At 36.0% G+C, this 15,628-nt stretch overlaps 1 protein-coding gene across 2 annotated transcripts in view; it reads right to left on the bottom strand.

The window, feature by feature from the left end:
• ZYG11B (zyg-11 family member B, cell cycle regulator) overlaps positions 1 to 15,628 on the bottom strand; it is an 85,697-nt gene that overhangs the window by 24,788 nt on the left and 45,281 nt on the right. For both annotated transcript variants that reach the window (XM_087865884.1, XM_045799518.2), the window contains 6 exons: positions 14,160 to 14,336; positions 12,758 to 12,822; positions 8,725 to 8,824; positions 8,415 to 8,465; positions 5,586 to 5,747; positions 5,431 to 5,478 (listed from right to left, as the gene is read on the bottom strand). In XM_087865884.1, the coding sequence (XP_087722010.1) occupies positions 5,431 to 5,478; positions 5,586 to 5,747; positions 8,415 to 8,465; positions 8,725 to 8,824; positions 12,758 to 12,822; positions 14,160 to 14,336 (603 nt within the window). The remainder of the gene's footprint in view (positions 1 to 5,430; positions 5,479 to 5,585; positions 5,748 to 8,414; positions 8,466 to 8,724; positions 8,825 to 12,757; positions 12,823 to 14,159; positions 14,337 to 15,628) is intronic.

Raw genomic sequence — 15,628 nt, 5'->3', positions numbered from 1 at the left:
AGCTATAAAAAGATTTAAACATAACTTCTAGAAATAAAAAGTGTGTCTGTGTGTGTATGTGTGTATCTGAAATGAAAAATACACCAGATGAAATTAGCAGCAGGTGAGATGTTGCAGGAAAAAACCCCTAGCGAACTAAAAAAACACAGCAATAGGAAACATTCAAGTGAAAGCACAGAAAGAAAGAAAAAAACAAAAACAAAAACAACAAACCTTGGGAGAAAAGCCAATAGATTACTCTGTGACCTATAAGATAATAGTAAGCAATCTCACATACTTATAGCTGGAGTCCCAGAAAGAGAGATGAGAGAGGGTACCAAAATATATAATAATAATAATAATAATAATAATAATAATAATAATAATAATAATAATAATACATATATATATTTGAAGATATAATGGCCAAAATTTTTCCAAATTTGATGAAAATTATAAACCCAAAATCCAACAGAAAAAACTATCCATTTAAACTCAACACCCAGCAGAAATGTATCCTTTTTTTTTTTTTTTTTTAGAAATGTATCTTTTGAAAGTAAAAGCAAGATTCTTTTTCATACAAACAAAACCTGAGTGAAAATTCATTGCCAGGATATCTACACTAAAAGATATGTAAAAAGTAGTATGAGAAATACGTGGGTAAATATAAAAGACACATTTCTCATTTTTAATTCTATTTGATGGAAGATTGATGAGGACACCTACTTCTGGCCAAGATGAAGCAAAAAGGGGCCAGAGTTACTCTCCTATCTGAAACAAATGAAACCATCTGAGGGTGGGAAATGATAAAAAATGATTAGAGAAAAGTTCCATAGCATTCACACAGGACCAGGAATAGTGCTTGTTTTCATCACCCAGTCTGGAAAAACTTCATTTTCAAGGCACTGGATAGAGTACTCAGGATGGTCTTCTCTCAGTAGTACAGAATAATTAGCCCTAACCCTAGCATTGCTCTGGACCTTCCTAATAAATCATAAAAGAAAGACCCAAAATAGTCAAATTGTTTAAAAGTAAGTTTATATCCCAGAACACAGCTCAAGAATATTTTATAGGAAAACAAAAAATATCCAGCACACAAGGTAAAAATCATAACGCCTGGCATTCAATCAAAAACTACCAGGCAGGCAAAGTAGCAGGGAAACACAACTCAAAATGAGGAGAATAATCAATCATTTGAAATTGACCCAGAAGTGACACATGTTATAATTAGCAGAGAAGGATAGTAAAAGAGTTATTACAAATATGTTTCATATGTTCAAAAGCTAAGTAGAAACATGGAAGATATAATAAAGACCAAAACTTCTAGAGAAGAAAATGATGATGTCTAAGATAAAAAATGCACTGGATGGGATTAACAGCAGATTAGACACTGCAGAAGAAATGATTACTGAATTCAAAGGCATAGCAATGGAAACTATCCAAATTGGAACATACATAGAAAAATGAACAAAGAAAATTAAAAGAGCACCAATGAGCTGTGGGACAATTTCAGGCAGTTTAATATATGAGAAACTGTAGTCTCCAAAGTCTCCAGTGGGTTGGGGGCAAGAAGAGCAGTACAAAAAAATTTTTTTTGAAGAAATAATGGCCAAAACTTTTTTAAACTTGATGAAAACTTTAAGCCTATAGATCAAGAAGCTCAATGAGTCCCAAATACAGGAACTACGATGTAAATTACATCAAGATACATCATCATCATACCACTCAAAATCATTGCTAATCTCTTAAAAGTAGCCAGAGGAAAAATCATGTACATAGAGAAGAATAAAGATAATGATGACATAACATTTTTCATTGGAAAATGCAAGGAAGAAAAAAGTTAGTCAACATCTTTAAAGTACTGTTAACCTAGAATCCTATATCTGGCAAAAACATCTTTCAAAAACAAAGGTTAAGTAAAGATATTTGCAAACATATAAAAGCTGGAGAATTAATCAACAGTAGATGTGCACTACAAGAAATGTTAAAGGATGTCTCTCAGGCAGAAGGAAAATGATACCAGATAGAAATCTGGACCTACACAAAGGAAAGAAGAGTATCAGAAATAGTAACTATTTGGGTAAACACATAAGTTTAATTATTTAAATATCCTTAAAAGATTGGGGCGCCTGGGTAGCGCAGCGGTTAAGCGTCTGCCTTCGGCTCAGGGCGTGATCCCGGCGTTATGGGATCGAGCCCCACATCAGGCTCCTCTGCTATGAGCCTGCTTCTTCCTCTCCCACTCCCCCTGCTTGTGTTCCCTCTCTCGCTGGCTGTCTCTCTCTGTCAAATAAATCAATAAATTCTTAAAAAAAAATATATATATATATATATATATCCTTAAAAGATAACTGACATTTTAAACAAAAATAACGTGTGTGGTTTATAACATATGTAAAAGTAAAATGCATGATAACAGCATCAAAGAAAGAAGAGTAAAAATGGAAGCCTACTATTATAAGATTCTTATAATATACATGAAATTGTATAAAATCACTTAAAGGAAGACTGTGATTAAGGATGTATACTACAAACCCAATGCAATCATTAAAGTAACAAAGAGTAATCACTAATAAATCAAGAGAAGAGATCAAATGGAATCATAAAAAAATACTTAAACCAAAAGAAGGCAGAAAAAGAAGGGAAAAAAAAGAACGGATGGGACAAACAGAAAACAAATACCAAATTAATGAACTCAAATCTAACCATGTTAATAATCACATTAAATGTAAATGATCCAAATAGCTCAAATAAAAAGCAGATTTTCAGACTGGATAAAAAAGCAAGATGCAAAGTACATAGCTGTCTACAAGAAACACACCTCATTTCTTTTTTTGAGAGAGAAAGAGAGTGTGTGCACAGGTGCATGCCAAGTGGGGGATGAGATGTGGGAAGGGGCAGAGGGAGAGAGAGAAGAGAGAATCTGAAGTAGGGTCCAAGCCCAGCACAGAACCCAACAATATGGGACTCAATCTCACAACCCTGAGATCATGACCTGAGCTGAAATCAAAAGTTGGACGCTTAACTCTGAGCTACCCAGGTGCCCCAAGAAATACACTTTAAAGACATATACATGTTAACAGTAAAAGGATGGAAAAAGATAAACCACGTTAATATTAGTCAAAAGAAAGCTGGGATGACTATATTAAATGAGACAAAGGAGATTTCATAAATGAGACAAAGGAGATTTCAAAGTAAAGAATATTGCAGAGATACAGAAGGTCATTTTATAATGGTAAGGGGTCACTTAATCAGGAGGGCATAACAATTTTAATAGCTTATGAACCTAATAACAGAGCTTCAAAATACATGAAGCAAAAACTGATATAACTGTAAGAAGAAATAGATAAATCAACAATTATAGTTGAAGATTTCAAAACTCCTATCAATAATTGCTAGTACTAGTAGGCAGAAAATCAGTAAGGATACTTGAACAATAACAACCAATTAGACTGACTGACATTTATAGGACATTATACCAAGGACAGCAAAATACACATTCTTCTCAAATGCACATGGAACATTTACCAAGATAGATCATACACAGGTCTCAATAAATTCCAAGAACTCAAATCAAAGTATGTTCTCTGCCCACAAAACAACTGTTAGAATCAATATTTCAAAATAAATTACTGAAAAAAATTCAATCACAAAGTAATGGAGAAAGATATGGAAGTGTTGTATTAATATTAATATTGTGTTGTATTAATATTAATTACTTCATGGAAATCAAAATGATTGAAGGCTGGGGACAAAGTCTTAAGCTTTTTAAATACACTTTTGTATTGTTTGGTTAGTTATAATAAACGTGTTCTTTTTGAAATTAAAAAAAAAGCATTTTTAAAGCTCTACAAAAGCTCTCTAAATATGTAAAATAAATTCCACTTTTCCTCTTATGGTGATGTGAACCAACTTCTATAGATAATAATCCTATGAACCCTGAATAAAACAATCAAATACTATGATCTGTTTAATACTTCCCTATTTCTGGGCATTTGGTCTTAACCAACTGAGCCACCCAGGTGCCCCTGCATTCAGGTCTTTTTACATTTTCCACTTTATATATAACTAAAGCTATAGTGAATAGATAGGTCTTTAAATGCTAGCCTTTAGCCTTCCCCAAAATCCATCTCTCATTGTTTAGTATCTCATACTCTTGCATCTGTAAAACAAACACTAATCTATATCTTTTTTTACTCACTCATCTATGTCTCCTATTACCTAACTTCTCAAGAGCAGAGGTCTGCTCTAAAATAGCTTTCACCACATAGGCACTTTTCCTGTTGTAGTGATTAAACATAATAAATATCTGCTCCTGGGGCGCCTGGGTGGCTCAGTCTTTAAGCATCTGCCTTCGGCTCAGAGCGTGATCCTGGAGTTCTGGGATCGAGCCCCACGTCGGGCTCTTCCGCTGGGAGCCTGCTTCTTCCTCTCCCACTCCCCCTGCTTGTGTTCCCTCTCTCGCTGGCTGTCTCTCTCTCTGTCAAATGAATAAATAAAATCTTTAAAGTAAATAAATAAATAAATAGATAAATATCTGCTCCCTTACAAGCTTTGCTTCAAAATCCTAGAATGCTCACTTTAATCTATATCCAATATATTTATGGAATGTCTAATTTGTTAAGCAGTCTTTTAAGTACTGATTATTAATTACCAAACATAGCATGTAAGAACACTTACAGGCTAGTGACATTTTTTTGAAGATTTATTTACTTAACTTATTTATTTATTTATTTATTTAGAGAACAGGGTAAGGGCCAGAGGGAGAGGGAGAGAGAGAATCCTAAGCAGACTCCTTGCCAACTGTGGAGCCAGACACAGGACTCAATCCCAAGACCCTGAAATCATGACCTGAACCAAAATCAAGAGTCCAATGCCTAACGAACTGAGCCACTCAGGTGCCCCAGTTAGTGCAATTTTTTCATGAGATTTTTTTTCTGATTATAAAAGTAAACTTACAGTAAAGCTTTGTACTATACCAAACAATATATAATAAAGTATGTAATTTATGTTTTTCCTTTTAATGTAGTGAAAATCTTAATACGTATACATTGTTTATAGCCGGCTTTTCTCACTTATTATACTGCATATAAATTTTCTAATGTCACCGGTGTTTACAAATAGAGAAGCAACTTTTTTCCTTTTTTTTTTTTTTTTTTAAGATTTATTTATTTGAGAGAGAGGAAGAGTATGCTTAGGGGGGGGCCCATGAGGGGCAAAGGAAGAGGGAGAGAGAAATCCAAGCAGACTCTGTGCTGAGCATGGAGCCCCAGGTGAGGTTCAATCTCACAACCCTGAAATCACAATCTGAGCTGAAACCATGAAACTAAGAGTCAGTCACTAACCAACTGCGTCACCCAGGCACCCTGAGAAGCAACTTTCAACATATTACCTCAGAAGGAAAATAATTAATTACAGCTTGGAATTTAGCAGGAAATGTTCATATCTTACCAAAAGTCCTAGGACTTTCTGTTGAATGGATGACTCAGTTGGGAAAGACTGTAAAAAGAAACAGAAACCTATAACTACCCGAAGAACCAAATATAATAAATGAATACATAAAAATCAATCAATGTCAAAACTATAGGCTAAATTCCCATTCTAACCTCTAGAACCCGCATGAAGAGTTCTAACCCTTGGTTTTCAATAAAATGTCTGCAAGTGGTTGGAGATTCATCTGTGAGGTTCCAAAGTGCACTCAGAGTAAACTTCAAAGTAGTGTCCACTGAATTTTGATTGGTTTTTTGCTTCACTATTTGAAGAAGTTGCTGAAAGAAGAAAAACAGAATGAATTTCTCATCACAAAATTGTTATAATTAGTGATGATAATCACAAGTCATAAAGATTGGTCTCATGGCTTAAAACATTTCTTGTGAAGGTTTTTATAAGTACAACAAATATCTTCTTGGATCAGATTTTTCCTTCAACAAGAAAAAAAGTATAGGATCTTCAGAAATACTTTATTATTCTGAGGATACTAATACCCTGTAAATAAAATAAAAAGCAAAATGATTAAAGCTTAGGAAAACTACCGTGCCCAATCAGTCACAACATACATTCATTTCAGATCCTGGGTTTAAAAAAGTGGAGGGGGTAGGGGCGCCTGGGTGGCACAGCGGTTAAGCGCCTGCCTTCGGCTCAGGGCGTGATCCCGGCGTTATGGGATCGAGCCCCACATCAGGCTCCTCTGCTGGGAGCCTGCTCTTCCTCTCCCACTCGCCCTGCTTGTGTTCCCTCTCTCGCTGGCTGTCTCTATCTCTGTCAAATAAATAAATAAAATCTTAAAAAAAAAAAAAAAGTGGAGGGGGAAAGGGGACAGGAAGCTAACATTTATTAAGTATCAACAAATTATATCCTATATTATAGTATTGTTATGTCCATTTTTCAGGAGAGGAAATTGAATCTGAGAAATATTAAGTAATTTGATCATAGTCAACTTAGTAAGAGAAAATAAGAATTGGAAGACCTAATTTCAAGTTTTCCTTAAGAAAAAAAAGAATAAATTACATTCAATAGTAAAAGACTTAGAGTCTATATTGGATTTGAATAAGATAATGGCTTTGAAATTCCATTTGTAAATTATTTCTATCATAGCCTTAACCTAAGAAATTTAAGTCTGAAAGATAAATGTTTTGAGACCTAGATAAGGCACCCATAATTCCAGTTTTAGATTATAATTATGGGGGAAATAGGCAGCTCTGCTCAAACAGATACAAGAAAACATTAATGAACGCTATTACGTAAAGTTACACACAATTCAGGAAAAAAAAATTTTAGGAATAAAAACATCTCAGTGCAATTATGTAACTTAATAGCATAGTGGCTAAGAGTGTGGCATTAGAATCTGGATCTGTGTAACCTTGTTTGCCGATTTAATCCTTTGTTTCCTCATCTGTAAATTGTGGGTGATAATCAAGAGATTAAAAAAAAGCTAGTAATCATCATCACTACTACTACTACTACTACTACTGCTACTAATTCCTGCTTAAACTAAGCTTAATTTCCCCCCAAAGCATATAAGTAGATTACTTCCTTAAAATCTTTGAATATATTTCCAACCAAAACTACTGGAACACATATATAACAATGAAAAGTCGTATTTAAAACTAAAATGTCATCCCTGAAAATAGTAAATCAGCATCCTTTTCTACTTATCTAACATATATTGTTTTGTGCTAAGCACTTAGCATATATTACTTCAAATAATTTTTTTTAAGTAAGCTCTATGCCTAATGTGGGGCTTGAACTCACGACCCAGAGATCAAGAGTCGCATGCTCTACCAACTGAGCCAGCCACGTGCCTCCCCTTCAATTAATCTTATTTTCCTTTTCATTTAGTCTTCATAATAACTGTACAAAGTAGTTTATCACCCCTAAGTAAATCTATGTGCCTGCCCAAGCTAGTAACTCATAGAATTGGGAATAAACCCAGATAGGTCAACTCCAGAATTCCTACTCTTTGCATTATACCACCACAGCTTTCTCCTCTCTTTACATTACTCTTTTCATTCATATTGCTATTATTATACGTACTAGACTGTATTACAACCATGTCTACATAGCTATCTTCTCTAGTACTTTTTATGGACAGAAATTATAGACATAATTCAATGTGAATCCCTAACATCAGGTAAGGTGCTAGGTACCTGATAAATACTCTACAGATATTTATCAAAGGAATGACTTTCTCATTACATACATAATATGTAAATCATGGAAAAAGAGAGTCTTTTGGGGTACCTGTCTGGCTCAATCGGTGGAGTGTGCAACTTTCGATCTCGGGGTTGTGGGTTCAAGCCCCGTGTTGGGTGTAGAGATTACTTAAAAATAAAATCTTAAAAAGAAAAAAAGAGGGAGAGTCTTTCATTTGACTTTTCCATCTATCGTTATTGTTTAAACACCACATGTCAGGATTATAACAAGGAACTCCGAAGTGGACTTTTTCCTTTAGTCCTCCCTAGGACATTGTTTGTATTTATAAAAGCTCTTTAAAGCTTTTTAACTTTTCACTGTTCATTGTATCACCTCCTTAACTGAGTGTAAGCAAGCAAAATCATCTGTCAGTTATTTAAATTATCTTTTTCTCCAAAGCATCTAGCACAATTTTATGCCTACAATAGTCTCTACATTTTCTTCACAAATAACAAAATAACAGAATTTTAGGTCTAGATGGGATCTTAAGGCTTATTTAGGCTCCAATCATTCACATAATTTGCCTAAATTCACAAACTGAGTTTACAGTTAGATCCTAGGTCATCTGACTCCATCTGTTAAGGAATAAAGCTGCCTCTATGAAAATTAATGAATACATCCAAGTTAGAAGTAATGAAAATTACATTTTGAAATATAAAATGTCAGAAGATACACAACACTGCCTGAAAACGATGAAAATGAAAACTGTCTAGTGGTCTGCACAGAGGAGATAACAGACTTACCCTGACAATGAAGAGCTCAGCACCAAGCTGCGCAGTTTGCTCTGTAGAAAGCTGCAAGCAAGCAGAAGACAAAGTAAACGTCCAAGAACTCACTAGTGTGAGTTTAATATCATTCACTGCCAACAGACTCCAAACGTCAGACTAAAATCTCTCATCAACATGGAATTCTGCAATATTGAATGTAGCTTGAATAAACAGGCTGGCAAAGAGACTTACTAACTTTTCTGGCACAAAGATTTTGGGGAAAACAGTAACTGTAATGGGAAACAGCCAACTACAGAAAATTGTTCAATAATAGGAGTTCAGATACCTTGGCAGCCAGGATGGAAATGATAGCAACTGCCATCCTTTGCATGTTTTGATCCTCATGGTTGCAGAGCCACTGCATGACAAGCTTGGCTGCTTCAAACCTGAAAACACACAAAGGGTTTCCATGAATGAATCCTGGAGTCAGCAGGCAGTTTCAGAGCTCTAGCTGGGAACTGATGCTACAGTTTAGGTAGGTGAGAAAGAACAGGAAAATTCCTCTTAACTGATAACAGAATAACAATTACACTTGAGTGTTTTGGAGATAGTGTCTTGTTAATTCTGACAACACTTTGTAAAGAAACAAGAGTTTAGGAAATATGATCAAAACTATCTGGCATTTATCTTCTAGAATTATAACATATTTCTATCCTGTAGTAATTTCTATATTGTATTAGAGTATTTTCTGGGTCCTTATAGTACCTAGCACAACAGAAATATTCATTTATTCATTCACAAACATTTATTGAGCCCCTGATTTGTGCCAGATACTGTTCCTGGTGTTGGAGACAGAGTAGTGAACAAAATAGAAAAATCTCTCTACTCTCACAGAGCTTACACTGTAGTGTGGAAGACAGATAACAAATCAAAGAAGTAAGTAAAATATGTGGTATGTGCTATAGAGAAAAAAATTGAGCAGGTAAAGAGAGGATATGAAATGTTGAATTTTAGGTAAGGTTACTAGGAAAGGCCTCACAGAAACTTTTGAGGAAAAAAGAGAGCTTGCTGTGTGGATATCTAGGGGAAAAGCATTCTAGGCAGAGGGTGGGAGACAGAACAACCCTGAATTGGGAGTATGCCAGGAGGTTTTGAGAAATAACATGGAAGCCAGTGAGACCCAGAGCAGAGAGAACAAGAGTAGCACTAAGAAATGAGGTCAGAGGAAACAGGGGAGCCAGATCCTAGGGTCTTTGTTAAAAATTAGCTTTTACTCGGAGATGTAAAGTCATAGAAAAATTCTGAGCAGAGATATAACATGAACTGACTTATATTTTTAATAGGATTATTCTGTTAGCTGTGTTTAAAATAAACTTCAAGAAGGCAAAGAAAGAAACAAAGAGAGCAGTTCGAGGCTGCCATAATAATTCAGGAGAGAAATCACTTTTAGTCTAGTGCAAGTGGTAGAAATGGAAGTGAAGAGAAATGGTTGAATTCATGGTATATTTGGAAGATAGCTGGATTTGTCAAAGGACTGAATGTGGGGTGTGAGAAAAGAAGAGAAATCAGGACGACACCAAGGAATATATCCATAATTTCATCTTTTCAAGACTTGGCTCAAATATCACTTCCTCTGAGCTTTCCTTGACAAGTTCATCACTGCTTTCCCACTGCTCCTTAGCATTTGTTTGTAACTCTGTCAGAGTGATTATCTGTAGCCACACCATTGGCCCTTGAGTTCTTGAGGTAAAGGACCGTATCCTATTCAGCCCTTTATACCAAGAACCCAATACAGAGCTTTACACATGGATAGTGTTTAATACATGTTGGCTGAACTACAGAGATATAAATTACTCTTCTGCAAATTCCCTCAAATTTACTGTTACCTCTATTCCCAAGGCCATCTCAGATTCTTTTACAGTAGATTTCTAATGAGCCATTGTGCCTCCATTGTTTTTCCTTCAATTTGTGTCTACACATTGGTAATACATAAATCTGTCGGAGAATTTAGGTATGATGTCATTCCTGTACTCACAGTATTTTCAGACTCTAACAATGGGCCCGTACTTTCAAATCTTTTTTCCTGCCTACCCTATGCTTACTGCAAAGTGGACTGCTCATTAGTCCCCAAGCATGCCCACAATTATGATTAAGATAGCCTTATAGTTAACAGCACAGATTCTGAAGCTCCTTGTATTTTGGGGTTTAAATTCTAGTTCTACCTAATGCTGCTGATAATAATCATAAAATACATTATTTTATCACATGAAGCAATGCAGGAAAGTCATTAAGAACATCACACATTCTGGAGTCAGCCCGGTTTCAAGTATCACTTCTACCACTTACTAACTTTGGGAACCTGGGGCAATTTCCTTAATCTCTCTGAACTTCAATTTTCTCATCTGTAAAATAATAAGATCTATTCAATAGGATTGTTGTGAGGATTAAATAATATTACACATAAAACTTAAGACTTAGTACAGAACTTAGCACATACCCAGCTTTTAATAAAGGTTATTTTTTTCTAGTATTATTATTAACTTCCTCTGTACCTGTATTTGTGCAGTTCCCACAACATAAAACAATCAATTCAACCAGCTCTCATCTTCAATGGAATACAGCATGGATGTAAAAAGAAGAGGTTCTGGAGTCATTCTGGATTTAAATCTAAATTCTGCTACTTGCTATCTTATCACCTTGAGAAAGTTACTAAACCTTTCTGTGCCTTTGTTTCGAACATCTACAAAATGAAAATTATAAGAATAACAATTCCACAGGACTCTTGTATGGACTGAATAAGCATATGTAAAACACTTAGCACAGTGCTTGGCGATAGGAAGTGCTTTATACAGGTTAGTTGTTATCTTTATTATCTCAAATGCCATCACTAACATGAAATCTTTAATGATCACCAATCAGATGAAATCTTTCCCTCCTCGTTTGGGGGCCCAATGCATTCTGTCATCCTCTTCTATGAAAAATTCTGTCTTCTGTCATACTCATTTTTCATTCATTCATCCATCAAACATCCACTTAAGCACTAGAGACAAAGAGATTAACCAATAACAGTCTCTGACCACAAAGAAGCTCAAATCTAGCAGAGTGTACTGGCTAGATCAGAGGTAAGTAAACTATAGCCTACATACAGTGATTTTATAGCTGTGGGTCCAGCTGCCTGTTTCCTAAAGTTTTACTGGAACGTAGTAAAACCATTTGTTTATATACCATCTTCAACTGCTTTGGAGGTACAATGGCAGAGTTAAGTAGTTGCAACAGAGACCCTGTGGCTAGTAAGCCCCAAATATTATTAGCTAGCCCTTTAAAAGAAGTTTGTCAACCCCTGGGTGTTGACAATTTTCTTTAGGAAAGTGACTATGTCTTTCCTACATATGACTTCATGTAATCAGTACAGATGCTCAGTATTTACAAAATAAAATGAGTAATCTACATGAGATATATGTACTTATATTTTTATCCAAACTGTTTATTTGAAATAGTAAATGGAACATCTCATTCCTCAGCTATGCCAGATAACAGTGTACTGTTACCCAAATAAATCACAGTAAAACTGCTGCTTAAGAAATATACTTTTCATTAAATCGTAAGTATATTTTCTTTTTCAATACCATCATTAAAAAATATATTTAAAATAGTAAGATGACAAAAAATCCTTTTTAGCTCTCAAATCACATCTTAGAAAACAAGGGAAGAACACTTTATAGTTACTTGAATCCAGCTACATAACCTCCCTTAACCTCTATTTAAAAAGTTTCTTCCATAATTCAGTATTAAATAACAATAATAAGAGGTATGATACAGAGAAAAGAACACTGGACCTAGAACTAGAAGACTTGAGACTTTCTAATTTTGCAGTTACTAGACACAAAACCATGAGCAAGACACTGAATCTATATGCCTCAGTTTCTTCGGCCTACAATATCGTATGGATATTCTAAAAACCATAATATAAATTTTTAAAAAGATTTTATTTATTTATTTGACACAGAGAGAGTACAAGCAGGGGGAGCTGCAGAGAGAGGGAGAAGCAGGCTCCCACCAAGCAGACAGCTCGACGTGAGGCTCGATCCCAGAACCCTGGAATCATGACCTGAGCCAAACGCTCAACCCACTGAGCCACCCAGGCATCCCCATAATATAAATTTTTAAGCAAAGGGCTATGAAAACAGGGGCCAATCTGTTAACACGAATGTCAAAGCACTAAATTAAAGAAAGTAGAGTTAGCATTCTATAAGGTAGTGCAGAATCCCATCCGCTAGATTAACTATACTCCAAGGATATGCCAACCGGTAAGAAATGGCCCAAGACAGAATTCTAAAATTCCATTTTGGCCCATTTTAAGTTCTAGGACTAACACTTGCCTGTTGAATGGAACATCTTGAAGTATCCGGTCACTGCAAAGTGAAAGGAGGCAATTCTTCTGTAACTAAAGAACCAAAGGGAGAAAAAAATTCCTGAATAAAATATTGCTTTGTTAAACTAGGTGTAGCCTCTATAAAAAAAGGAAGATCTCTGATGAAACACCAATGATTTCTTACAACTTTTGTTCTACCTCCCTATTGTTGAAAGACTGACTTCCACTGGACCCATGTGAGTTTACTTGTGCATATTCTTTGTCTTTTCTGTTAGATAAGATAGGATAATAAATACAATTAATATCAGCTAATCACCCTCCCTTCTGGGTGGGTTCGGCTTTGTTCTCTATCCACCTGGCTTCCAGAGGCCATAAAAACCAAAGCCTAGGGGCCCGTAGGTGGCTCAGCAGGTTAAGTGGCCAGCTCTTGATTTCAGCTCAGGTCAAGATCTCAGGGTCCTGGGATTGAGCCCCGCAACAGGCTCTACTCTCGGCGGTTGTCTGCTTGAGGATTCTCTCCCTCTCCCCACACTTGTATGCACACATGCTTGCTCTCTCTTTCTAAAACAAATAAATCTTAAAAAAAAAAAAAACACAAAAAAACAAAGGTCAAAGCTCATCCAATTTGGCAGCTACCCTTAATGAGGGAAGCTTGCTTTAATGTTCCAATCACCAATCTGGATTGCCATTTTTTTAAAAGATTTTATTTATTTGAGAGAGAGAGAGAGAGAGAGACAGCAAGCACCAACAGGGGGAGGGGTAGAGGGAGAGTGAGAAGTAGACTCCCCGCCAAGCAGAGAGCCCGACGTGGGGCTCCATCCCTGGACTCCGGGATCATGACCTGAGCCAAAGGCAGATTCTTAACCGACTGAGCCATCCAGGCACCCCTGTATTGCCATTTTTACTTGGTTTTTGGCTTTTGAGTATTTTTTATTAGCTTGCCAACTGGCTGCTAAGTTTTAAGAATTAAAAATATAATTTTTATATTTTCAGTTTTCATCCTGAGGATAGGACAGGTTATGTAGCCTACCATATGGCTAGAAGTAGAAAACCCACGTCTTATTCATTTCTGTACGCCAGTACTTGATAGTGCCTGGCCCAGAACAGATGTGCTATGGCTATTTGCTGAAATCATCACAAAGTCAAGACTGAGGTGGAAAATGAGTTTTTTATGGTTTGCACGATTTCCCTCAACATTTGGATTTAAATACTTTTATGCAGGGAATGTACTCTTTAGTTTTCTACTTCTCTGTTTTCCTACACTCAATCATACCATAAATTTATTACTTTACAGCCTGCAAAGGCATTTGAATTTCCAGCCTTGGTCTACTAAACTGAACTCTATGGAGGTAAGAGATGGATAGGGGACACTAAAAGGGCTATTTGAATAGGAATTCCCGCATGCTTACCTGCTGGTGATTAGGAAAATGTTCCATGGCTTTGAGCAGCAAATGGGTCACATCGGCCAGGAGTCGGACAGGCATTCCTGCAGCAAGATCCTGTTTAGTTAAGTTAAACACACAGGCGCTTGCAGCAAGTTGTACTGGCAAATTCATAGGGTGGTTTCTCATCCCAGTAACCACAAGCTGGAAAAAAATTAATTCTCTTTACTCACATTATTAATACAAGTCCTCTTAACATAGCAACATTACTTTGTTGATCTATAACAACTTCCAAGATGTCTTAGGTTTCTTTTTTATCCTCATGTGCAAAGAGCTTAGGGCATAGCAGTCACTTATCAACACGTAGTTCCTGCCCACCTGGCCCAAGAAGGTATCAAGTTGTTCATGTCCAGGGATTTTTCTATAGGGCTAATGAATCTTTTCTATTCAGATAACTCATCTTTGTATTTCCCAGACCTAGTACAGTGCCTGTTACATGCTAAGCACTAAATAAATTCTTACTGACTTTAGAGTAAACCAGTGGCAAACTTTTCACTTTCAAATACCAACATTCAGTTTCTTGAGAACACTACTAAGGTTATAGTACAATGAAATCCATTTGCTTCCCTCTGGCCTAGATAACTATTTCTCATTTTTTCCTCTCACCTCAAATCCCAACAAATCCTCCCAATCCTCACTATCAGCTAAAGAACCTTGCTTCTAATTACATGAGAAAATTGAAACATTCAGAAAAGAACTTAAGATTCTCACTACCACATGTATCCCCCTTACCAGTACATAAACATGCATATGCTGCTTTCCTATTACCATAAATGATCTTTTTGGGTTCCTCTCGGAAGGTAATCCCTCCACTTACATGCTACATCTTTTGCTTCTTGTCTACTCAAGGACATTGCTTCAGCTGTTCTTCTATATCAACTTTTTATTCTACACTGGATCATTCATATCAGCATACAAAAAAGCTATTTTTTCCTCTCATCTTAAAAAAGAAAAAAAAAACAAAACACCCAGTTCCTCAGCCAACTACCATCTTTTTCCTTTGTTCTCCTTTGCAACTAAATCCCCCAAAAGAATTTTCTATATACTTTCATGTTTCTCTGTACCATTCTCTGAATGAATAAATGAGTAAATATTTCAGATCAGGACTAGAGGTCCTTTGTTGCTCAGGTTCATAGTAACCAAACCCAAAACAAGATAATTCATATACCAAGTGCCAATATCCTCTGGTAAATATGGAGGGGTGACTGGTATTGGGGATAACATCAGAGTGATTGAAATGTTATTGGTTCCTATCAAAGCACCGCATCCTCAAAATTTAAGATAACAGGGTGGTTAAGTCATTTCTGGCTCTGCCACTAACTTATTGCTACTTAACCTCACAGACCTTGAGTTACACAATCTGTAAAATAAAAGATAAAACTTATTTATTGGGATTGCTGTGCCCACTAAATGAGGCATCAAATATAATATAGTCC

This window comes from Ursus americanus, chromosome 12, assembly GCF_024610735.1.
Source record: "Ursus americanus isolate L20-20 chromosome 12, mUrsAme1.1.p, whole genome shotgun sequence".
NCBI classification, from domain to species: domain Eukaryota; kingdom Metazoa; phylum Chordata; class Mammalia; order Carnivora; family Ursidae; genus Ursus; species Ursus americanus.
The sequence above is the reverse complement of the archived record's forward strand: the minus strand, read 5'-3'. Positions and strand labels throughout refer to the sequence as shown.